Source organism: Myxine glutinosa, chromosome 1, assembly GCF_964187855.1.
Source record: "Myxine glutinosa chromosome 1, kmMyxGlut1.1, whole genome shotgun sequence".
NCBI lineage: Eukaryota > Metazoa > Chordata > Myxini > Myxiniformes > Myxinidae > Myxine > Myxine glutinosa.
Window position 1 is genome coordinate 76866175 of NC_136261.1, and position 24807 is coordinate 76890981.

At 45.6% G+C, this 24807-nt stretch overlaps 1 protein-coding gene across 6 annotated transcripts in view; it reads left to right on the forward strand.

Moving 5' to 3' along the window:
• The window catches only part of FADS6 (fatty acid desaturase 6), a 125670-nt gene that overhangs the window by 88477 nt on the left and 12386 nt on the right, over positions 1–24807 (forward strand). For 3 of the 6 annotated variants that reach the window (XM_068113636.2, XM_078773528.1, XM_078773526.1), the window contains 2 exons: positions 2416–2603; positions 5133–5312. In XM_068113636.2, the coding sequence (XP_067969737.1) occupies positions 2416–2603; positions 5133–5312 (368 nt within the window). Of the gene's footprint in view, positions 1–2415; positions 2604–5132; positions 5513–7398; positions 8028–24807 lie in introns of those variants that run through there. The other 3 variants (XM_068113622.2, XM_078773524.1, XR_013622756.1) reach the window with 2 other exon arrangements.

Here is a 24807-nt window from a genome sequence, read left to right on the forward strand (position 1 = left end):
GGCTCAATACAGGACAGAACAGCAATAAAACAAGTTTGAGACAAAAAGTTTAAGTCCAGATCCACTGGAAAAGCTTATTATATTGATAAAACACTGAGAAAACCCATTGAAACTGGGAATGCATGAAGTATTAATGAATACACATTTTTTTTAACAATCACGCAAAAGCTGTTGCTTATAGCTTTAACAATGCAAAACAAGACAAAGTAGTTTCCTGTAAATGTTCACGTTTTTCAGATCAGATTTTTCAGTTCAATAATTGAAACTTGATAAATGCTCCTTTCCCTTGTGTGAAATTTACGCACATGTAAGAAGCATCTCCTGTCTATTACAAAGTAACATGATGTAATTGATCTAATGAAATTTAACAGTTTGAACTGAAATAATTATACATGTATTGTGTTCTGATTTATTAGTAAGACACATGAATTATCAGTAAACTTTGGCTGAATGTTCATCTATATAATAATAGCGTAAGGACTCGACTTTGTTATCCCTTTTACGCCGCACCCAGTGACCCGATGCCCACGGCACTAATGGATTTACGATCTACGAACCGCGCTCTTTGTTTATCACCTACAGCCATACTCGAAAAATCTGAATTAGCCGACGTTGGGGCCCAAAAGCATCCGATTAATTGCCGATACGACGCCATCTTACGACGCCATCGTATTGGCGTCTGCTGGGCGAAGGCGAAGCAAGCCGTCCGCTGATTGGACAATCCAGAGCATGCATTTGTGCCGGTGTCGGCGATCGTTGTTCATATACGCACTCTTCATTCTCATCTTTCTTCCTAACTCTTACTCGGACAAGCAAATCCCATATGCCATCCATAATGGTACACTCTATCCATACACCACATCCTCCCTTCCGTGGATGTTCCACGGGTTTCGGCTAGTACATATGTAATCGTCAAGATTTATCAGTCAGATATGCTGATGAACTGGTTTGTATTTTAAATAATTATGAAGAACAACCACATGCTGTCTTCCTTTTATAGTCCCAAGGCATTTTTCCATTTACCTGTGATTAACACAAAAATATTTACATAAATATTCTTAGGAATAGGATTTAGATCTATACACAAGTATCAATGTTACAAGAACTACAGTTTTCAACTCCAACTTGTGTATAAAGCAGTAACTTTATCTTGCACACATGTTCATGGGGTAAGATGAGCCATGGCTCAACTTGACCCGACCCAATTGATCATCTTACCCCACGGGCGCCACTGAATATAAACATGCTCATTTCACGTATTGATTCAATTTACAATTCATACTCTCAGGTAAATAATCTACACCATTCATGGTCACATTACTATATAAACAATTCATTAAGCTTCCATTAATTCTATTGTTATCAGTTATCACCCTCAAAACACCATAACTCAAAGTTTGGGAAATTCCGAAAAAAAATACAAATTTCATTAGATCTTACTTACCCCTGCTTCATATTCCTCTGCATGTGTACTCAGGAAGAAAGACTGTTGCTATGAAAGTATAGATGGCGCTCTCACACCTTCAAATATTTCACTTTCTAAGAAACATGGGGTGGCTCAACTTACCCTTAGGCTCAACTTACCCCACTCTCCCCTACTGTGCATTCCACATCCTCCCTTTTGTTCCACAAAGAGTTAACGCCCTAACGTCAGCTTTTCCGAGAATATCATGGCAGTTGACATACCTCAATCAACATCCTGTTGGTTTCAACCCTTTTTCCTGGCATAGCTCGCTCTCGAGTTGTCAATTTGCGGTCTAGCAGGCATTGCCCGAATATATATCGCACCTGCCTCTGCATTGCAGACAGTGAAGGTAAGACAAAGACCACTGGAAGTGGAGTGAAGTCCAGGCGGTGTATTTGTGCAGTGTACTTTCTTCCGCTGTTGAGCATGCAGATTATGATTTCCTTTTCGTCCTCAAGTCATGGCTAAGACTCCCCAGTGTCCGACTGTTCATTCACAACTCTGGATGGGAAGTCCATGTCGACACAGCACAAGATTGTCAGCATTGTTTCCATGCCTTCGCCTTCTGTACCAACTTCACTGTGTCTGTTTTCAGGGAGATGAAGGCTCCAACTGTTGATGACCTGTGACCTTAAAAAAATCTATTTGAATGGATCCGCTTGTCCCCATTCCCACTCTACGGGAATTCTGTATTTTACTGCAGGAGATTCCCTTTATTTATTAAGTTTTGATCACTTGACCTGTTCTGTTTCACCTCCTGCATGTGTCGAATTATACTGTGCAGGTATCGGCTTGTTTATTGTCCGGTTGTAATTTCGCTTTTTATTTCACAGCTCCAGTGCTCCTGAAAATAATAATAATAATAATTAACAAAAACACACATTTGTTTAGATCATCAGAGACTAAGGCGTTCCAACGCTCCAATGACACGTGACCGTGGTATGTTGCAGGCTATCTACGTGGGGAGCGGATGATCCTGGCATTGCGCACGGTGTGCCTGGCTAGCCTGGGCTTCATTGCCCACTATTGGATGCTACGCTGGGTGGCCGGCCTGCAGTCACCCATCTACGTCCTGGCTTGCATGTTTGTGTCTCGAAATATCTGCTCCTTGCCCCTCATCCACATCAACATCTTTCAGGTACACAAACAGACATCTTATTACACGCTTCATTGCTGTCTCCACTGTACGATTATAACCCTTGAACTTTTATTACGTTAACCTGATATTTTTGTTTTATCTACGACTAGTGGACAAAAAATAGAAACACCAATATAAAGTCACTTAATAGGGCATTGGGCCTCCACTTGTGGCCAGTACGGTCTGTATGCGCCGTGGCATAGAGTCTGCTGGAGGGATGCGGCACGATTCTTCCACGAGAAGGTAAATCAACTCACACCTGTTTGATGGAGGTGGAAAATGCTGTCTCTTGCATCATTCCAGAATATCCCATAAACGCTCAATTTAGTTCAGATCTGGTAACTGAGAAGGCCATGACGTATGGATAACATCAGTGTCATGCTCGTCAAACCATTGGGCGACCACACATGCTCTGTAGATGGGGATGCTGGTTGTCTCCTCTTGCAGTCATGCTAGCCATAACTATAGGCAACCAGGCCTGTGCAGCATTATACATGACCCAAAGCATGCTGGGATTTTATTCACTTAATGAATACATGGGCAATACCTGTGTGGAAGCCGTTGCTTGTGGTCCCTCATTTACCCAGGTGTTTCCATTTTTCATCCACTACCTGTACCTCCTTTGGCATTATAACCTTCCTTCCTGTTTCTTTGCATTCTCTATTAATAACTAGATGGTATTCATAGAATACTTACCCCACACAGTTGACTTGGTGCGAGCCAACTCTCTGTTTGTAAGGTTTTTTTTTCTTTGATCCAATACTGCCAGACCACATGAGCAATGACATCATAAATGTAGATTCTCCAATATAATTGTTGCGTAGATCCGGCTCAATAAATTTCAAACTAATTGGACAAAGCGTTGTACTTGTATTATGACGTCATAATGAAGGCAGCAATGACATCGTCATTAACAACACTTATTCCCCATGCGGAGTTCTTTACAATTAGCCACGGTTCAATTTTTTCCATGGAGCGGTTTCGGAGATATAGAGGTCCAAAGTTTTTTTTTTTTTTTTTCCCCAAGACAGCGCCTGCACCATGAGACCTATGACGTCATAATTATCACTGAAAAAATTATACACGGGTAGATGCTGTCAATCACACCAACATGGTGAAAAATTCGCGTCAATCGCACCAACAATTGCCGAGAAGGTCAATAAATGAATTTAAACAATATGGTGCCTGTACCATGTGACATATGACGTCATAATTATCATTCAAATAAAATCTACATGAGCATATGCATACTATGGTGAAACACTCGTGTATATCGGATCGACGGTTACCGATTTTTTATTTTTTTAAAATGCAGACATGTACGTATGACATAATCTGAATGATCGCTCAACGCCGCTTTTCGCTTCGCGAGCGAAACCGTTGATCAACCGTTTTCCGTTTTCAACCCCTGCACCAGTTGTAACTGGCTTCCTGCCACCTTTTTAACTAGTACGTTTAGTACATCCACTCCTCTAGTACATCCAGTACATCCTCTAGTACATCTAGTACATCCACTCCTTTAACTAGTACATCCACTCCTCTTACCTATGTATTGGAGACCTTGGCATCTCACCTTGAGCTTGGCAATTAATATCCAAGAAACATTTAATAGCATATCATATCCGTCAAACAACGCTGGGCCTGATCAGCACTACGGCAAAAGTATCCTCCACCATCTAAGATTCAGACTTAGTTGTCACCTAGAATTTTGGCCACAAACTTTGGTTTTCTTTTCCACAGCAATGCTTCCTCCACAAAGGTAGATTGGGCATGGGATTTTTGCCGAATAATCAGGTTAAAGTGATCAAACCTCCTTTGTTTTTGATTTTGAATATATCCTCCATTTTCTCGGTAAAATAACAATAGGACGTTTGATAGATTAACACGATTCTGAAGGTCTTCCAGCTGCAAATCAGACATGTTGGGGCAATTATTTAAAAGGGAACAGCTAAGTGAATATATTCGAGGTGAAATCCACACCAACAATGATACATTTCGTAGGGTGGGTCTACGTACAGTAGGTTAAAAAGAGGTACAACGCCCTGGAATTGCTGCAATTAAACATAATTAGGCCAGAAAGACACTAATACAAGGTTCGTTGAGTAAGATAATATGCTACAATCTCCGGTATAATTTTACGTTAGGTCTTGTAACATAAATGCACCTTTGGATTGCCATCTGAGTCTGTTGCCTGTGGACAGGTAAATGGTGAAGCTTGGGGGTCACACCCAAGGATAACTTTCCATGGAGTTGCTGGCTGAGAAGTCTAATTGCTGGGATGATCTAGCAGATCATGTTAAATTTTTTAAAAATATATTTTTTTACATTTAAAACCCCAAAAATGTTTTTTTTTATATTTTGAAAATTTTGAAAAAATTTCAATTTCAAATATTTTACATTTCAAAATTTTAAAATATTTTATTCTTTTTTTGTTTTACTTTTTTCTGCTTAATGTCTTATTTTCCTGCCTTTCTTCCCCCTTTTCCACTGTAATTTTCTTCCAACACTACATGACTCCTCTTCCCTCAGCATATCGGACTTCCCATGTTTTCTCCTGAATCACGACCGCCACGTCTTGTGCAAATGGCACACGCCGTGCTCAACCTGTCGGGCTGCAGCCTCCTCGACTGGGTCTTTGGCCATGGACTCGTGAGCTGCCACGTGGAGCATCACCTTTTCCCTTCGCTCTCCGATAACATGTGCCGACAGGTGCGCACAAAAGTGTGTGCCTGAAGTGTTACCTTGCTCAAGCTAAGGTGGCACTGTACGTTCTTGAAAAGCATCCATAATTACTCCTAAGTCTATGATTTTCATGGTGGAACATAAGAGCTTATCGAACTCAGATGAGGGAACACATTGAACCAATTTAGATATAAATTTTGGTCAAATTGGATTGTAATGTGGATTTGGTCCAATTTTTTTTTTTTTTTTTTTTTTTTTTTGTATACAAGATCGAGGCTCGTGAAAGAGCGAACATTAATCACACAGAAAGACAAACAGACACACAAAACAAATAACATCGGGAGCGGTAGACAAGATGGGGAGAGAGGGGGAAGGACACAAACACAACATTTGAGAGCAGGGACCGAGAGACATGGAGACATCGAGAGAACTGTGGGAAGGAGAGGGCTTTGGGGGGGAGGCATGGGAAGGGGTGGGGGTGGGAGAGGTATAAAACATATGGACACTGCCAAGACTTCCAGGAAAGAAGTTGGAATTTCAAACAAGGTGGATCTGGGGTGAATTAGTGGGGGTAGAAAAGATCAAGGTTTTGGATGGGGGAAGATAAGAGATGGTGGTGAACAGCTGTTTTGAAGACCTGGAGGGAGGAGTGTGATTGAAGTGAGTGTGGGAGTTTGTTCCAGAGGCGGGAGAAAAGAGGAATGAAAGAGTGAAGGTGAGCAGAGAGCCGAGATTTCGGCAGTTTAACCATCAGAGGGTGGCTGGCAGATCTTGTGCGACCTGTAGGAATATTTGGGGGACAGAGCACAGAGAGAGCTGGGGGAGCAAGGCCGGAGAGGAGTCGGTAGAAGACAGAAAGACCACCTACCTGCCTGCGGTGAGTGAGTGAAAGGCCCTCAGAGATAGCTTCATCGCGGGAGATTCCAATGATTCTGAAAGCTTTGGATTCAACAGCGTGAAGCCGAGCCAGGTGTGAGGCAGGAGCACCGGCCCATAGGGGAGAACAGTATTCCATTGAGCTGTGGATGAAAGCCTTGTATGTGGTGAGGAGCTCAGGTGTGCCTAGGAAGGACTTCGCACGACGGAGGATGCCCAGTCGGCGACTGGCTTTGGAGGCCAGCTTGGAAATGTGGTTTTCCCAAGAAAGATCATGGCAGATGGTGAGACCCAAAAGCTTGAGCGACAGAACTTCTTGGAGAGGATTGTTGAGAAAGTAGATGGGAGGGTTGTCCAGTCGATCTTTTCGGAGAGACATAGTAAGAGTGTGAGATTTGTCAGGATTGAAAGACATGTTCCACATGTTTGACCAGTCTGTGATTTTGTCCAGGTCTTCAGAGAGTGAGGAGGCTGCAGACTGCCGATCTGAGGGAAGAGGAATGGAGCGGCAGAGAGTGGAGTCATCAGCAAAGAGATACAGAGGATTTTCCAGAGAGTCGGAGAGATCATTGATAAAGACCAGAAAAAGCACAGGGCCCAGCACACTGCCTTGGGGAACTCCAGCCTGAACGGGAAGGGGAGATGAGAGAAATCCATTCAGGGCCACACGTTGACTACGACCAGAGAGGAAGTCCGCAAGCCATGCATGGAGATTTCCATGGATACCATAGGAGGAGAGTTTGGTGAGCAGAGCTGGGTGCCAGACCGTATCGAAGGCACGTGATATGTCAAGGGAGACAGCTCTGATTTCCTGTTTGGCATTGAGGACCTCCATCCATTGTTGAGACAGCAGAAGCAGCATGTCCAGAGTAGAGTGACCTGGTCTGAAACCAAATTGATGATCAGAGATCAAGCCATTGGAGAAGAGGAAAGATTTCATATCCGAAGCAATGATGGATTCCATGACTTTGCTGATAATTGGGAGCAGGCTGATTGGTCTGTAGTTGCAAGGATCTGTTTTTGCACCTTTTTTGTGTAAAGCGGTAATGTTTGCTGATTTCCAGGATGCTGGCAGATGACCTTGAGCAAAAGATAGGGTGAAAAGAACAGAGAGAGGGTGAGATAGAGCGGCAGAGCAGGATTTTAGGACCCGTGGGCTGATGCCATCTGGTCCAGTTGCAGAATCAGAGTCGAGGTTTGACAAAAACTCCTCCACCTTGTCAGGAGAGAAGAAGAGAAGAATAATTGGTAAAATACGTCTAATAAGGCATCAACTAATGAACCTGTGATGTAAACAAAGTCTCAGATCTGACCATTTGAACTTTTGTCCAATTTAAAAAACAGTGTTGCTCGCCTTCAGCTCGGATGTGACAAATCCATTCTTTCGTGGATGTGCCTCGTGTTTCCTTAAGTCATATAATATGTATTTACATCTTTCGATACTTGAGGAGATCATTCGAGCAATTTTAAAAAAGCACCCACATCTAAATGAAAGACCTTTTCAGAGAGTAGAGCAACAACTTTGAATTTGTATAACCTTTGCTTTTTTTTTACGGCATAGTGCATATGGCAATGATGTCTGGAACAGCGTTTGCCTGTTTGTCCGGTGTATGTATGTCCCTTACAAATGTCCACCAATCAGAGTTGAGTATCTGGTCACATGACAGGGGGACAACATTTAGTAACCAATACAGTTGCATATTTTACTAGAAGGAAATAATAGAACCTTCTGTGGACGGTTTTGGGGTCCCAGCGGATGTCATAAGGAAGGTAGAAGGTTTCAGAAATTGCTCAACTCAATTATGATTTTGAAATATGATCGACACGGACCTTGCTCCCGAATCCGGAAATGAAAAGATGATGGTTCGCTGGTTTGATAATATCTCAATACAACCGTGATTTAACATTCTATTTTGATATACAGTTGTGGCCAAAAATATTTGCACCTTTGCACTTTTTTCAAATAAGTCACAATTTTCACTAAAACTAATTTGAAATTGTCAAGAGTATTTGGTCTCCACAATTCTTTATTTCACTGTTAATATTACAGAACCTTTGTTTTTGATTCAGAACTTAATATATCCTTTTAAATCAGAAAATAAAAAGAAATGGCATTGACAAAATTATTGACACCCTCGACTTAATATTTGGTAGCACAGCCGTTGGACAAAATAACTGCAGTCAATCACTTCCTATAGCCATGAATGAGCTTCCTACACTTCTCTACTGGCAGTTTGGCCCACTCTTCTTGTGCAAACAGATCCAGTTCTCCCAGATTTGAAGGGTGCATTCTCCCAACTGCTGTTTTCAGATCTCCCCACATGTGTTCAATGGGATTTAGATCTGGACCCATTGCTGGCCACTTCAGAACAGTCCAGCATTTTGTCTTGAACCATTCCTGGGTGCTTTTTGAAGTGTGTTTGGGGTCATTGTCCTGCTGAAAGACCCATGACCTTTGACGGAGACCCATCTTTCTGACACTGGGTTGAACATTGCGCTCCAAAATGCCTTGGTAATCTCCTGATTTCATGATGCCATGCACACATTCAAGGCACCCAGTGCCAGAGGCAGCACAGCAACCCCAAAACATCACTGAACCTCCTCCATGTTTGCCTGGAGGGAAGGTGTTCTTTTCTTTGAAGGCTTAATTTTGCTTTCTGTAAACATAGAGATGATGTGCTTCACCAAAAAGCTCTAATTTGGTCTCATCTGTCCACAGGACATTCTCCCAGAAGGATTTTGGCTTGTTCAGGTGTGTTTTGGAAAACTCCAGTCGGGCTTTCTTTTGTCTCTCTCTCAGCAGTGGTGTCCTCCTGGGTCTCCTACCATAGAACTTCCTTTCATTGAGTTGGTGATGGATGGTGCGAGTTGAAACTTTTGCACCTTGTGTCTGAAGGTCAGTAGTTGATTGAGGTGCTTTCTCCACCATTCAAACAATCCTTCGCTGCAATCTTTGATCAAGATTTATCTTGTGGCCACCTCCAGGGAGGTTGGCTCCAGTGCCATGGGCCTTAAACTTTCTGATAACATTGCGTACGGTGGACACAGGAACATCACGGTCTCTGGAGATGAAGTTGTAGCCTTGAGATTGTCCATGCTTGGCTGCAATCTTGTGTCTGACCTCCTCAGACAATTCTCTGCTTTTCTTTCTTTTCTCCATACCCATTGCAGTACACACAGTGACACAAAACAGCAGAATGACTCCTTTTCTCTATTCAAACTGGTTGAATGAGTGATTTTTATATTGCTGGCACCTGTCCACAGGTGTTTAATTCCAAAGTAAAGAAGAATCACCTTCTTGAAATCTAATTATTTCAAACAACTTCTAAAAGCTGCTAATAATATTGTCCGGGCCATTTTAGGATTTCTGTGTGGAATAAGCGAAGATTTAGTAATGTCTTCAGCTTTTTTTTTTTCTTCCACTGCAAACCAAAGAAATACTACCAAAATATTTTTAAATTTCAACAATTTTGTGGAAGAAATGGTGCATTATTTGAAAAAAGCACAAGGGTGCAAATATGTTGGCCACGACTGAGTGTGTGTGTGTGTGTGTTTGTGTGTGTGTGTGTGTGTGTGTGTGTGTGTGTGTGTGTGTGTGTGTGTGTGTGTGTGTGTGTGTGTGTGTGTGTGTGTGTGTGTGTGTGTGTGTGTACACTACGGTCAAAAGTTTCCTCAATTTTTCCAGTTTTTATTGAAATTTACACAGTTTAATGTCTCAATGTGCTCTGAAATTAAGCAAAGAACAAATAAACAATTGGAGATAAAAAAAGAAATCATAGAATCATTTTGTTCAACAAAACTTAATTTAAATGTTTGACTCAGCAAAGTAGCCACCTTTTGCAGATATAACTGCCGAACACACTCGTAGCATTCTTTCTACAATGTAAATCAAATATTGTTCGGGAAGTTCTTCCCAAAACTGTTGCAGAAGTTCCCACAAATGTGTTGCACCTGTAGGTTGCTTTGCTTTCACCCTTCTGTCCAATTCATCCCAAAGCAGCTCGATGGGGTTTAAGTCTGGAGACTGTGCTGGCCATTCCATGATTTGAAGCCGACTGTCTTGTTCTTTTCCTCGAAGGTAGTTTTGACATAGCCTGGAGGTGTGTTTAGGGTCATTATCTTGCTTTAGGATGAACCCCTGACCAACTAGGCGTATACCAGAGGGTATTGCATGGCGCTGCAAAATGCTGTGGTAGCCCTTTTGGTTCAGGGTGCCAGTCACTCTGTGCAAGTCGCCGACTCTGGATACAGCAAAAGAGCCCCAGACAATCACGCTTCCTCCTCTATGTTTGACAGTTGGTGTCACACACTGAGGAACCATCCTTTCGCCTACTCGACGTCGTACAAAAACCCTGCGTGATGAAGCAAAGATTTCAAATTTTGATTCATCGGTCCATAAGACCTTCTTCCAGTTTTCAGTAGTCCACTGGCGGTATTTCATGGCCCATGCAAGCCTCTTTTTCTTATTTTGCCATCTTAGCAATGGCTTTCTTACTGCCACTCGACCTGTCAAACCTGCAGCTCGAAGTCTTCTCTTCACAGTTGAAACTGAGACTTGCTTACTTCGACCAGAGTTAAGCTGTGCTTGAAGCTGTTGTCCTGTGAGCGGCCTATCACGCAAGCTGTTGACTCTCAGAAACTTGTCTTCTGATTCTGTTGTGGCTTTGGGTCTGCTAGACCTCTTCCTGTCAGAGTTTCCTCCAATTTCCAATATACTACTTCCTGCATTGCAATATTGTCCAAATAATGCTTCAGAGGGTGTAATAACAGTCTGTTCCAATACTGCTTTTATATAGACAGGGGGGTTGTAAACAAGTAATCAGCAGAGGTTGGGACACCTGTAGGAAATGTGAACTCAACAATGATACATTTCATACATTTCACTCATCAACTTTCAAGGCTTAATTTACTTACATTGCTGCAGAACAGCTGTAAGTTGTTAACCCATTACTTGTTCCCTGAAGAAGGCCTTTTTTTTACAATATAACTGTGCAATTTGCATTATTTTCCCATTTTTGCTAACCTAACCTTTTTTTTTTAACCTCGAGCAGTTTATTGCTTACCTTTGTACCATTTCAGGTTATGGCCTGGACATTAAACTGCGTAAATTTCAATAAAAACTGGGAAAATTGAGGTGTTCTAAAACTTTTGACCGGTAGTGTATATATGTATATATGAGTGTCTGTGTATGTGTATATGAATGAATGAATGAATGATCGTTTTAAGGCCATTTTTCCCCGCTAGAGGGGGGGGGGGGGGAGGGGAGGGGGGTTCACCTTGCGGGCCCCATGACAATCATGGTTCCGTGTTTGAGGCAATGTTTTTATGGCCGGATGCCCTTCCTGATGCCAACCCTTAGTCGCCTCTTACGATGCGCAGGGATACGGCGTACCTATTCTAAATCGGGGTATACACCGGGATCATTCATCCCAGCAAGCTGGTACTCAATTTGCCGACCTTGGAAGGATGACAAGCTGAACCTGGTGTTAATTCAGCGATCGACCGGGATTCGAACTCAGGATTCCAGGATCCCAAGCCGGCACCCTAACCGCTAAGCCAACACCAGGCTGGGGGTGTCTGTGTATGTGTATATGTGTGTTTTTACATGTGTCTGTGCATGTGTATGTTTGTATATACTGTTACGGATACGGGGGACGGCTCTCCCATTAGCAAGGGGTGATTAGCCCCTTGTCCTGTTAAGCTGGCCGTCTCCCCGGTCCTTGTACTTGTAACGCTATCCCGCGGGATGGAACGGATCAGGGTTATGGGTCCAGGGTTTATCCCGAATACCTTTATCCGTCCCTCCGCAGACTAGGGAGACAAGTACCGCTCGAACCCCGGTTTGGATGGTCTAGTTAGTTGCCGAGCGGTTTTTAGCAACCCGAAGTTCGAGTCATTAGCCTTCACTAAACCCGATCCTGAACGTTGGCCGAATCGCACCACGTACTCAATATGGAAACCTCTAAAGCGACCGAAAGAGCATGAAGAAGTAAAGACAAAGTAGGGAATAACAAGATTTATTACTATTTATACACTCTAAGCAGAAAGGAAAAGAAAGATGATTTATAAGGCAATGGAAGGAGCAGGAGACATAATGCAATGATTAGCTTATATATATGGCAGTCTTAATTAATACCCCAAGACAACATGAAAGACGGACAAACGGGCACACTTACACGGGGGAAATGATGGCAGGAATCACTGGAGGGAGGAGAAGGTCCAAGCCGATGGCAGGGCAGGAAGGTCCGGGCAATTCAACACCGTCGAGGTCCACGTTCCGTGCTCGAAGCGAACAGCAGCTGGCAGCTCCGCGTCTCCACAACCGGCAATAGGGCCTAGAGGGTCTTGGCGTATTGCTGCAGTATCAGCACCCCCTCACGTCTTGTTCTCTCTTGGCTGCTTTAGCTGGATCGCGCATCTGCCGCACCTCTCTCTCAATCTTCTCCGGACCTCTCAATCTTTTCTCAGGACTCTGACTTCTCCAGGACCTCAATCTTCTCCAAAAAAGCTCATCTGCCGTGGGGAGCGTCGCGCTGCGGGTTATATAGGCCCGCCCGTCAACCTTTGCGAACCTCCCCCAAGTGTTTTCTCTCCGCCCTCTCAAGCCAAACCCCTCGTTCTGGGTTGGATGAGCGGGGCCGACTTACTCCTCCCCTCTATGACGAGGTGGAGACCCGCCTTTCTTCTTCGTCGTTACCTCGTGCGTAATGGAGTCAAATGCAGCAAAGTGGACGGGAGATGAAAATGCAGCAAAGTGGCTGAAGAGTCAATTGCAGCAAAGTGGCTAAAGAGTCAATTGCAGCAAACCTGACAAACCTGGCACTTGGAAGCTGCCATGGGGTGTCGGAGGGGCCTACTCTTATTTAATTCGGTGCAATGAAGAGTCAAACTATTGGGAAACACATCCTTAACCTACAGAGAATAAAGGACTAACTATTTAAAAGGATATATGGTGTCCTGTGTGTAGGTTTATGGAATTAACTAAGAGGACGAGCTTCGACCTTTCTTTACATTACGGAGGGTGCCATTTACACACAACAAAACCATAATTCTCACATTCGTTACACTTTCTCAAATTCGTTACACTTCTCAAATTCGTTACAATACAATACCAGTCAAAAGTTTAGGTCCACCAACATAGTGTTTGATATGCAAAATGAACATAAGATGTGAACAAAACTCTTACCAAAGATATATCTGCTTATCTACTGATAATATATTGTGCTTCAATGCATCTTTCTTGTAGTAAACGTAGGTTTAAAGCAATTTTTGGAAATAGGTCGAAAAGTGCAATACTAAATCCAAACTGAAATGTGAAGTTAATGTTATTAATATTTCATCTCAGAAGCAAAAACTATTGTTGCGGATATGAGGATTGAGTTTTTTTGATTGTGTTGTATTGTATACCAATTGTTGTGAATATTGCTTTAGTCTGGACCCTCCTGCCTCCAGTGTTGTATAAAGGTCAAAGGGCGTTCCCGTAGTTAGTTCAATAAAGCATACATGAAGGACACTATAATATCCCTGTTCAGTAGTTTATTTCCTTATTCTGTGTATGAGGTTAAGGCTTTGTCTTCCATTAAAATGACACTCCATTGCACCAAGTGAAATAAGAAAGATTCCCTTCATTCTTCATTCCCATTCCCAAAACTTCCATTTCCCCTTTCGTCATGGCCAAGCCTCGATTGCCGATTACATCCCCTCCAAAACCACCATTGAACATGTGCTCGGGTCGGGGAAGAAAGGCGTGCCCGCCCGTCGTCATCAAGGGCGGAGCCAGAGGGTCGCGCGACCAACCAGGGCCGAGGTGAGCACACCGATGGGCGTGTCCTGAAGGCCGGCGGCTTGATCGCCGGAGGCGTTATAAAAGCGCGTGCGCAAGGTACTGCGGAAGATGATCCAGGAGAACAGAGAGAACCAACTGCGAGAGAACATTAAGGAGATCATCATCCAGGGAAGCACAAAGCCTGCTGTAGTCCTGGCAAAGCACGCGACGTCCACAGCAGCAGCAGCAGCAGCGGCGGCCACAGCAACAACAACACTCAACAGCCGCTTGGGGCCTGGACGGCGGTTTTGAGCAGGGCCGCGAAGGAACGGCGGCTGCTAAATGCACCGATCGTGCTGCAGTACCATTGGACTTTCCTCTCCCTCCAGCCATCCACCTCCTGCCTTTCCGTCCTCTTGTGTACGTGAGTTTGTTTTGTTTGTTCTGTCCTGGGTATTAATTAAGCCTGTTTAGATAAGCTAGCGATTTTCACTGTGTCTCTAATATCTTCTATATATTATTTTATTATCTTTCCTTCTTCCTTGGTTATTTTGAGCCTGTATATAGTAGGAATAAATTTAGTAGTATTTTCAACGTTTTTTTGTCTTCTTCTTCTTCTTCACATCCGTGTCGCTTTTGTCTTTTCCCTATTGAATATCTGTGGCGCGATCCGGCCAACGTTCGGGAATCGGGTTAGTCGGGGTAACTGTTAGGCCGCGGTGCCATCCGCTCGGCAAACCAACATCCTTATCCGCCGGCCGTAACAATTGGTGTCAGGAGTGGGATTCGGACCTGGGACTAAATTTATTTAGCCCAAATTTTGGAACACCAATTGTACTATTGGCGGTAACAATTGGTGTCTGGGAGTGAGATACGAGGCCCGAACCAAAAAAAAAAAAAAAAAAAAACATCTAGAAAAATTTTGGTCAAAATTTGGAGCAGCCGAAATTTGGTTTGTTTTAAAGAAAAACCCGAATTTTGAAATCGCGCCATGGCTGGTCAAGGCGACGGGATGTCGGTGGGAGAGATAGACGGGGTAGAATCGACCCAGGACCTGGGGGAAATGTATGTGGAGGAGGTGGTTGAGGAGGTGTCAGGCGCACAAAATGGAGCTCTCGCGCATGTGGTTGAAGAGGCACAAAATGGCACCTCGCACATGGCGGCGAGAGCCGTGCCCTCTGTACCAACGGTTGAAGACATGCAATCATTTATGGCTGGAATGGAGGCCCTTATGGCCGAGATGGGGGAGCGACTAGGAAATCAAATCGAGAGGCTAGGAAGCAAAATGGGTGACCGCATGCAAAAATGTGGGGAGACCATGGATCGCATGGTGGGCGAGAAGGTCCCAAGGGTGCACGAGGAGGTAACGCGGGTCGAGAAGCGCTGGTTGAGCGAGGCGGAGGAAAGCGCGGGTACAATGACGGGTGTAGAAATCGCGACACGGGGTATGGGGCAGCCGGCGACCGCTGAGGTAGGAGAGGGAATTTTATTAAAGCCAGCGGTCGTTGAGGTGAATAAAGAAAAAGCAGTGCTGGGAATTAAAATTGAAGAGATGACGGAGATAGCCCGGGAATTGCAGGGAGAAATGGAAAATGTGCAAAGTCCCTGCTCACATCACGATGCTGTGCTTAATAATCCTTATAAAGATTTGCAGGTGTCGGTGCAGGGAGGAAGAAGAACCCCGAAGGTGAGACGGGTTGCATGTGGTGCCGGGAGATTTTGTAAGAGGATGTTTGGCGACAAAAGAATTGTTGCGCGATTGGGGTCAATATGGCACCCGGGCGTTGGTGAAGGGTCCGGTGTGAGTGGAAATAGCACGCGAGTGAAAAAAAAGTGTGCGTCAAGGGGTGAGCGTGTTACGAAGCGCGAGTGTGATACCGAGTGCGAGCGAGAATGCACGTCGGGGTGTACGGAGTGTGACACAGGGAGTGAGAGTGATACGGAGTGTACGTGCGAGGGTGAGAGTGACCCGGAGAGTGAGTTGGTGGTGGAGCGGGTGCGAGAATGCACGCTTGGAATGGTTGAGGGTGTGCGAGGAAGCACACCTGAGTTGGTCATGGCACGGGTGTGGGAGAGCCCATGTGAGCGTGTTAGTGGGTGGATGCAAGGGTGCACGCCCATGGTGAGTGGTACGGAGTACGTACCGAGGGAGAGTGCGCAAGACGGTGCGCGAGGTGTGTTAAGAGAGTGTGCGAATGGTGAGTGTGCGCGAGAGGTGTGGTGTGTAACAGGGAGTGCGTTGGTGGAATGTACGGATGGCGTTGGAGCACCGAGCTCGGTGAGGGTGAAAGGGGTAGCGTATGCGTGTGAGCATGCAGGTGAAGCATCGACGGTAACCGGGTTAGCGGTTAGAGCGACGGATAGCCGATGCGAGCACTCGGGGCGGGCGCGGTGTGCTTTGTTGGATGCCAGGCCCGGCGCGGATCGAAGCTGCGTCGTTTCTCTTCGAAGCGTCGTTGCCGATTCGGGCTTGGCCCCGCCCCGCACGGTCGAGTCCGGGCCTTGTCGGGCGAGGCGACCGGCCCGGTTCAAGGGCGAGTGGGAGGAAGCGGAACGGTGCCCCCTCGTGGGGACGGGGTTCCGACCGGGCGAGCCGCAGCCATCGGGCCCGGGACCGCAAGGTACCGAGCCGCGATGATGCGTGGAACCTCGGCCCGAGCATGCCTCCTCCCCAGAGTCGTGAAAGCCGGACGGATTCAACCTGCAGGCGACCAAACCACCCGAATTCATTGCTCGGCTTTACGAAGCCGAGTTTAATGATGTCATGACGCACCGAGGCTAGGATATAGCGGACTGTGATGATGATAATACTGATAGTGTTTTTAATCCGAAATTTAGAAAAGTGAATAGAATTGGCAGTAATGGGAAATTTTTGATTGGTTGAAATTTGGTGTGCAAAATTTATAGTGAGAGATACCCGATGTGGTGGGATGGCAACTCTGCCATCTCTCACAGCGGGGGCAAAGGCGCACTAGTCTTATGGGGTTTATGGCAGTGAAAACTAGCCCGGGAGGGTTTGGATAATGTGTAGGGACCTATAAGATGACCTTAGGTAACGTTAAGATTAGGTAGTGACAATGATACCTGTAGTGGGGACGCAGGTAGATTAGTGTGGATGATAATGACGTGGTATGTGCTTAGTTTAAAGGGAAGACGGGGAGCACTAAGTTAGCAGGGCACCAGGTAGTTCAGATGATGCCGAGTGAGTGAGTATTGATATCGGTGAAATGAGGAATTGCTAGGCAATGCTCGGGAGAGATGTGTGTGTGAGCGTGGGAAAATCTGGGTGCCTGAGGCAATGGTTTTGAGAATCGAAAGTGTATTGAGCGTGGAAGTGTATGGAGCAGTGAGTGAGGAACAGGTGTGATTGCACAGGTGTGCAACTGAACAGGTGTATGGAGCAGTGTTTGAGTGAGTGATGGTGATGTGAGTTGTGCTGACCAAATGGTCCAGGAAGGAAGGAGGGTGCAGGTGGCACCAGGTGTGATTGCACAGGTGTGCAACTACAGGTGAATGGAGAATGGTTGTATGGAATAAATGGTATGGAATATATGGAGTATTGGAATGGATGGTCGTGGAGTGAGTATGGTGGAAACTATGGAGTGGAGTGGATGGTGCGAAGGTGTGAATGGGGGAAGGATGGACCCCCATCACGAATACCCGGGGAGGGTAGTGTAAGTGTTAGGTAGAGGGTATAGGTAAATTGTGGTTGGATATTGGCATCTGTGGTGCGGGTGAAAGAATGGTGTTTGGATGGGTGCATTAGTGTTGTGGAAATGGCTGGGCGTGTAGCCTGTTGGTGTGTGTAGTTGGTTTGGGCACTCCACCACTGTGAGGATGTCGGCCAGGTGAGGCCGCAGGTGGGCTCTGGGAGCCGGTAGAGTTGTTGTGGATGGGGCCCGAGGATCCGGAGGACGGACCCGGGTAGCCCAGTGCCAGAGGGCACCGAGGGGTGACAGAGCCAGGAGGGGCCTTCCCCAGTTAGATAGGTTAGGTAAGGAGCAGGTAAGCTCGGAGGCAACTGCAGTGGTGGAGGTGTGCAGGTGGGTAGACCTGCTGGGAGAGCTACACGCCCCAGTCCTGAAATTGTGCAAGGGCACAGGGAGTTGAATCGGGGGAGTGAGACCCCAAATTGAGAAGCACCACAGTTTGGTCAATGGGAATTGGTTTTTAGAACCCATAGTGTAAGATGGCCAATGGATTGGCAGGGAAAGACCCCGGGTAGTGTAAAGTGTATTAAAGTCATTTAGAAAGTAGTTAGGATGAAGATCTCCTCGCACCATCTGCATCCACTCACCTGAGATGACGTACCTCCACACCATGCCAGGTTGTTTTTATTATTTTTATGATGCAAATGTTTGGAATGTGAGACGCATCATGACGTGGGTGTGACATTGTGCTTTGTTGTTCCATCTCTTCCTCCTTATGAGGATTGATGATGAATTGGTGATGGCAAATTTTGAAGTAGAGGGATTGTGGTGACGAATTTGGTATAGGAGAAATATGGGGAAGACGTGACAGTAGCGACGAATTTGTAAATGTGTAGATTTTTGTAAATATGGGGTAAGGGCAAGGGTAGTGTAGGTGACAGGGGGGGTGACGTACGGTAGGGACGAGCTTTCTCACTTCGCTCTCCATACGCACTTCACCTTGCATTGCCTTATTGATGTGTACCCTTGTGACCTTACCCCTCGCTCATCTGTCTTTCCCCCCTTTGTCTCCCACATGAGGACCTGTGCGCCACTGGGCGCCGAGGGGAGCGTGCGTGAGTCGGCCATTGTGCGCCCGAACCTCTCGCAACCACAGCTGTCTGCATCGATGCACCACCTTATGGACCACATCTGTGGCCGAGCACCACTGATGGACCCCATGGGTTGGGGCATGGCCCCTCTGCTGGAACCGGCCATGAAGGCCCGAAATCTTGCTGGCGGACCTTGGCCACAGGGCACCGATGCCCCACAGGTGAACCACACTAGTCGGCCCCTGTGGGCCATAAATAAATAAAATGGACACGTTGGGTGCATTTTTTATTGCAAATAGGCCGCCAGCAAAGGAAGATGACAACACCTGGAAAATAATAATAGCCAGCAGAGGGAGCCGAAGAGCAAGAGACCACCTGCAGGGTTAGGGGTTGTTGTTTTTTATTTTTTATTGATGAACAGTGATGACTGTGCACCGATTGGTGCTTGAGGGTGTGTTGGTGCGTTTTGGGTGCTTTCATGGTGCGTCAATGCAGAGCAGACTGTCTCTCCCCCCAGAAAGAACAATCACAGGTCCTGGGTTAGTTTTTGTAAATAAAGTAACGTCATTGTAAATAATGCTCCCCACCGTCAGTGTATAGTTTGAAGACCATTCCGCAATTCGGTTAGCTGTGGGCGTGAGTCTGTTAGGTAGGGTGCAATGGAGCAGCAGGACATATTTATTTATGTTTTAAAACTGTCGCACTCAGGGTCAGGTTAAAAGTAGAGGGAACTACACCTACGTGTCACACTAAATTAAAGTTATAGGCCCGGGACGTGCCTAAGAGGAGGAGGGTGCAGTGTTGCGGATATGAGGATTGAGTTTTTTTGATTGTGTTGTATTCTATACCAATTGTTGTGAATATTGCTTTAGCCTGGACCCTCCTGCCTCCGGTGTTGTATAAAGGTCAAAGGGCATTCCCATAGTTAGTTCAATAAAGCATACATGAAGGACACTATAATATCCCTGTTCAGTAGTTTATTTCCTTATTCTGTGTATTAGGTTAAGGCTTTGTCTTCCATTAAAATGTCACTCCATTGCACCAAGTGAAATAAGATAGATTCCCTTCATTCTTCATTCCCATTCCCAAAACTTCCATTTCCCCTTTCGTCATGGCCAAGCCTCGATTGCCGATTACATCCCCTCCAAAACCACCATTGAACATGTGCTCGGGTCGGGGAAGAAAGGCGTGCCCACCCGTCGTCATCAAGGGCGGAGCCAGAGGGTCGCGCGACCAACCAGGGCCGAGGTGAGCACACCGATGGGCGTGTCCTGAAGGCCGGCGGCTTGATCGCCGGAGGCGTTATAAAACCGCGCGCGCAAGGTACTGTGGAAGATGATCCAGGAGAACAGAGAGAACCAACTGCGAGAGAACATTAAGGAGATCATCATCCAGGGAAGCACAAAGCCTGCTGTAGTCCTGGCAAAGCACGCGACGTCCACAGCAGCAGCAGCAGCAGCGGCGGCCACAGCAGCAACAACACTCAACAGCCGCTTGGGGCCTGGACGGCGGTTTTGAGCAGGGCCACGAAGGAACGGCGGCTGCTAAACGCGCCGATCGTGCTGCAGTACCATTGGACTTTCCTCTCCCTTCAGCCATCCACCTCCTGCCTTTCCGTCCTCTTGTGTACGTGAGTTTGTTTTGTTTGTTCTGTCCTGGGTATTAATTAAGCCTGTTTAGATAAGCTAGCGATTTTCACTGTGTCTCTAATATCTTCTGTATATTATTTTATTATCTTTCCTTCTTCCTTGGTTATTTTGAGCCTGTATATAGTAGGAATAAATTTAGTAGTATTTTCAACCTTTTTTTCGTCTTCTTCTTCTTCTTCACATCCGTGTCGCTTTTGTCTTTTCCCTATTGAATATCTGTGGCGCGATCCGGCCAACATTCGGGAATCGGGTTAGTCGGGCTAACTGTTAGGCCGCGGTGCCATCCGCTCGGCAAACCAACATCCTTATCCGCGGGCCGTAACACTATTTACAAATACGCTGCTCTGTGTGGAATGAATGTTTGTGCCTAGTTTCTTCATCACGTGCAATGTCTATTATTGCCAGGCATTGCAAAAAATTGTTTACAGAAAGGCCAGCCTTACAATCTAAAGAGTGTTTTTGTGTTTCAGATTGCATGAACATGGGTGCCAAAGCTCAGCTAACGCCAGAAAAAAAGACAGACAATTCTAACTTTGAGAAAAGGAGGCAGTGAAACAGTTGCAATGCTGGAGCTGTTTAGCTGGGCTCGTTTCCGCTGCTGTAAGAAGTCTGTTGTGCAGACTGGTGACTCGGGTTACTTGTCCTGCGATTCTGTTGTAATTCTTCGTCGACCAGAACATTTTCTATCTGCATTTTTACCAGTTTCGTTGTGTCGTTTAATGGAACAAGCAACTGCATATACTGACACTTGTAATTATTTTGCAATTTTGTCTCAAGGATTGGCCTTCTTTTCTCAAAGTTTCACACACACACACACACACACACACACACACACACACACACACACACACACACACACACACACACACACACACACACACACACACACACACACGCGTGCGTGCACACTCGTCGAAGAAGCCAGCACGTAATGACTTCATCACACCATTCCCCTCACTGCTTGGGTCTGCTGATGGTGCAAATCCATCTCTTATTACGTGTTTTGATCGGCTAATTGGAGGACAGGATAACAATCATAATATTAATATCAGTTCCTTTGCATTGTTCGCAAACAGCACAAAGCTGCGCGGTGGCATCATTGGCTGAGGGTTCAGCTGTGCCGTTGATTCCAGCGCCCTCTGCTGGTCACGCCAGGAATTGGGATCGATCACTTACTCTTCACGAAGGACACCATGGGATCTTTAAGGTCCACCAACGAATGCTGGCAGATAGGACACATCCCGCATGTTTAACGTCCATCCGAGGGACGACGCACACATTGTTGAAAACGCCGGGAGGGCAGTTTATAGATGGGTCGGGATTCAATTTTTTAAATGGTGAGAGTCAAGTAAGGAAGCAGCACGTAATGTTTTCTTTAATTATTTGTCATGACTCTGCCAACTATAGTGTCATGTTCAAACCACAGACCTCCCAGACTCAGAGCGGACGTTCTAATCTTTACTCCAGTCTGGTAAAAGTTCATAGTGAGGCTTAGGAGTTTGTCTGTGTCCATTTTTATTTCTATGAAATTCCCTATGGAGATCTCTCTCTGGATTGTTGATTAATTTCCATTCAATATTTCTCCTGTGCGAGTTCATCCCTCCTTCCTCATCGACAAACGATATGCAGGAGCTGAAAAATGCATTGATTTTCTCAGCTCTTTCTATTAAATATATAGTGTACATTTCCATTTAGTATCAATTTTAGACTTTTAGTTCTACATTTGCTTCTTTCCATCTTTGCCAGTTGCTTTTGTAAGCCTGGTGTTGGCTTGTCGGTGAAGGTGGCTGTATTGAGGTTTTAGGGCCTTGAGTTTGAGCCCATGTCATGTCGTTGAATTAACACCACGTGGGTTGACTCAACCTGTCATCCTTCTGAGGTCAGTAAAAATGAGTACCAATAATAATAATGCCCTGTGAAGATCTCTTTCCATTCATTGGTCAGTTTAGTCTGATGTCACAGATGATGTGAGGAGTTATGCAAATGAGGCATTTGCTCAAATTCCCCTTCGTGTTTAGTGGCATCAGTTAGCCACACATCCGCATTTTAATCCCATTTTTGGCCTATTTTTCTCCTGCTGATGAAACTTTAAAGAAGCAGAATGACGTTCAAAATGTTGACTTGCACACTTCCCATTCCCGAGTTGAATTCAAGGAAGTTTGTTGCAAGAGGAGGCCATTTGCACAACATCACCACCATGTATGTGTGTATGTATGTGCATATACACTACCGGTCAAAAGTTTTAGAACACCTTAATTTTTCCAGTTTTTGTTGAAATTTACGCAGTGTAATGTCTCAATGTACTCTAAAATTAAGCATAGAACAAATAAACAATTGGAGTTAAAAAAGAAATCATAGAATCATTTTGTTTAACAAAATTTAATTTAAATGTTTGACTCAGCAAAGTAGCCACCTTTTGCAGATATAAACGACGAACACACTCGTGGCATTCTTTCTGCAATGTAAATCAAATATTGTTCGGGAAGTTCTTCCCAACACTTGCAGAAGTTCCCACAAATGTGTTGCACTTGTAGTTTGCTTTCACCCTTCTGTCCAATTCATCCCAAACCAGCTCGATGGGGTTTAAGTCTGGAGACTGTGCTGGCCATTCCATGATTGAAGCTTGTTTGGTTGACCAACCGATTTGAAGCCTACCGTCTTGTTCTTTTCCTCGAAGGTAGTTTTGACATAGCCTGGAGGTGTGTTTAGGGTCATTATCTTGCTGGAGGATGAACCCCTGACCAACTAGGCGTATACTAGAGGGTATTGCATGGCGCTGCAAAATGCTGTGGTCGCCCTTTTGGTTCAGGGTGCCAGTCACTCTGTGCAAGTCTCCGACTCTGGATCCAGCAGAAGCGCCCCAGACCATCACGCTTCCTCCTCCATGTTTGACAGTTCGTGTCACACACTGAGGAACCATCCTTTCGCCTACTCAATGGCGTACAAAAACCCTGCGTGATGAACCAAATATTTCAAATTTTGATTCATCGGTCCATCAGACCTTCTTCCAGTCTTCATTAGTCCACTGGCAGTGCTTCATGGCCCAGGCAAGCCTCTTTTTCTTATTTTGCCATCTTAGCAATGGCTTTCTTACTGCCACTCGACCTGTCAAACCTGCAGCTCGAAGTCTTCTCTTCACAGTTGAAACTGAGACTTGCTTACTTCGACCAGTGTTAAGCTGTGCTTGAAGCTGTTGTCCTGTGAGCCGCCTATCACGCAAGCTGTTGACTCTCAGAAACTTGTCTTCTGATTCTGTTGTGGCTTTGGGTCTGCCAGACCTCTTCCTGTCAGAATTTCCTCCGGTTTCCAAGTGCCTTTTGATGGTGTAGGAAACTTTACTCACTGATACCTTGGCTTTCTTTGCAATTTCTCTGAAGGAAAGACCCACAATATGTCAAGACTAACTTCGAGGAAAAGAACAAGACGGTAGGCTTCAAATCATGGAATGGCCAGCACAGTCTCCAGATTTAAACCCCATCGAGCTGGTTTGGGATGTACTGGACAGAAGGGTGAAAGCAAAGTAATCTACAAGTGCAACACATTTGTGGGAACTTCTGCAACAGTGTTGGGAAGAACTTCCCGAACAATATTTGATTTCCATTGTAGAAAGAATGCTACGAGAGTGTTCGGCGGTTATAGTTTAAAGGGAAGACGGGGAGCACTAAGTTAGCAGGGCACCAGGTAGTTCAGATGATGCCGAGTGAGTGAGTATTGATATCGGTGAAATGAGGAATTGCTAGGCAATGCTCGGGAGAGATGTGTGTGTGAGCGTGGGAAAATCTGGGTGCCTGAGGCAATGGTTTTGAGAATCGAAAGTGTATTGAGCGTGGAAGTGTATGGAGCAGTGAGTGAGGAACAGGTGTGATTGCACAGGTGTGCAACTGAACAGGTGCATGGAGCAGTGTTTGAGTGAGTGATGGTGATGTGAGTTGTGCTGACCAAATGGTCCAGGAAGGAAGGAGGGTGCAGGTGGCACCAGGTGTGATTGCACAGGTGTGCAACTACAGGTGAATGGAGAATGGTTGTATGGAATAAATGGTATGGAATATATGGAGTATTGGAATGGATGGTCGTGGAGTGAGTATGGTGGAAACTATGGAGTGGAGTGGATGGTGCGAAGGTGTGAATGGGGGAAGGATGGACCCCCATCACGAATACCCGGGGAGGGTAGTGTAAGTGTTAGGTAGAGGGTATAGGTAAATTGTGGTTGGATATTGGCATCTGTGGTGCGGGTGAAAGAATGGTGTTTGGATGGGTGCATTAGTGTTGTGGAAATGGCTGGGCGTGTAGCCTGTTGGTGTGTGTAGTTGGTTTGGGCACTCCACCACTGTGAGGATGTCGGCCAGGTGAGGCCGCAGGTGGGCTCTGGGAGCCGGTAGAGTTGTTGTGGATGGGGCCCGAGGATCCGGAGGACGGACCCGGGTAGCCCAGTGCCAGAGGGCACCGAGGGGTGACAGAGCCAGGAGGGGCCTTCCCCAGTTAGATAGGTTA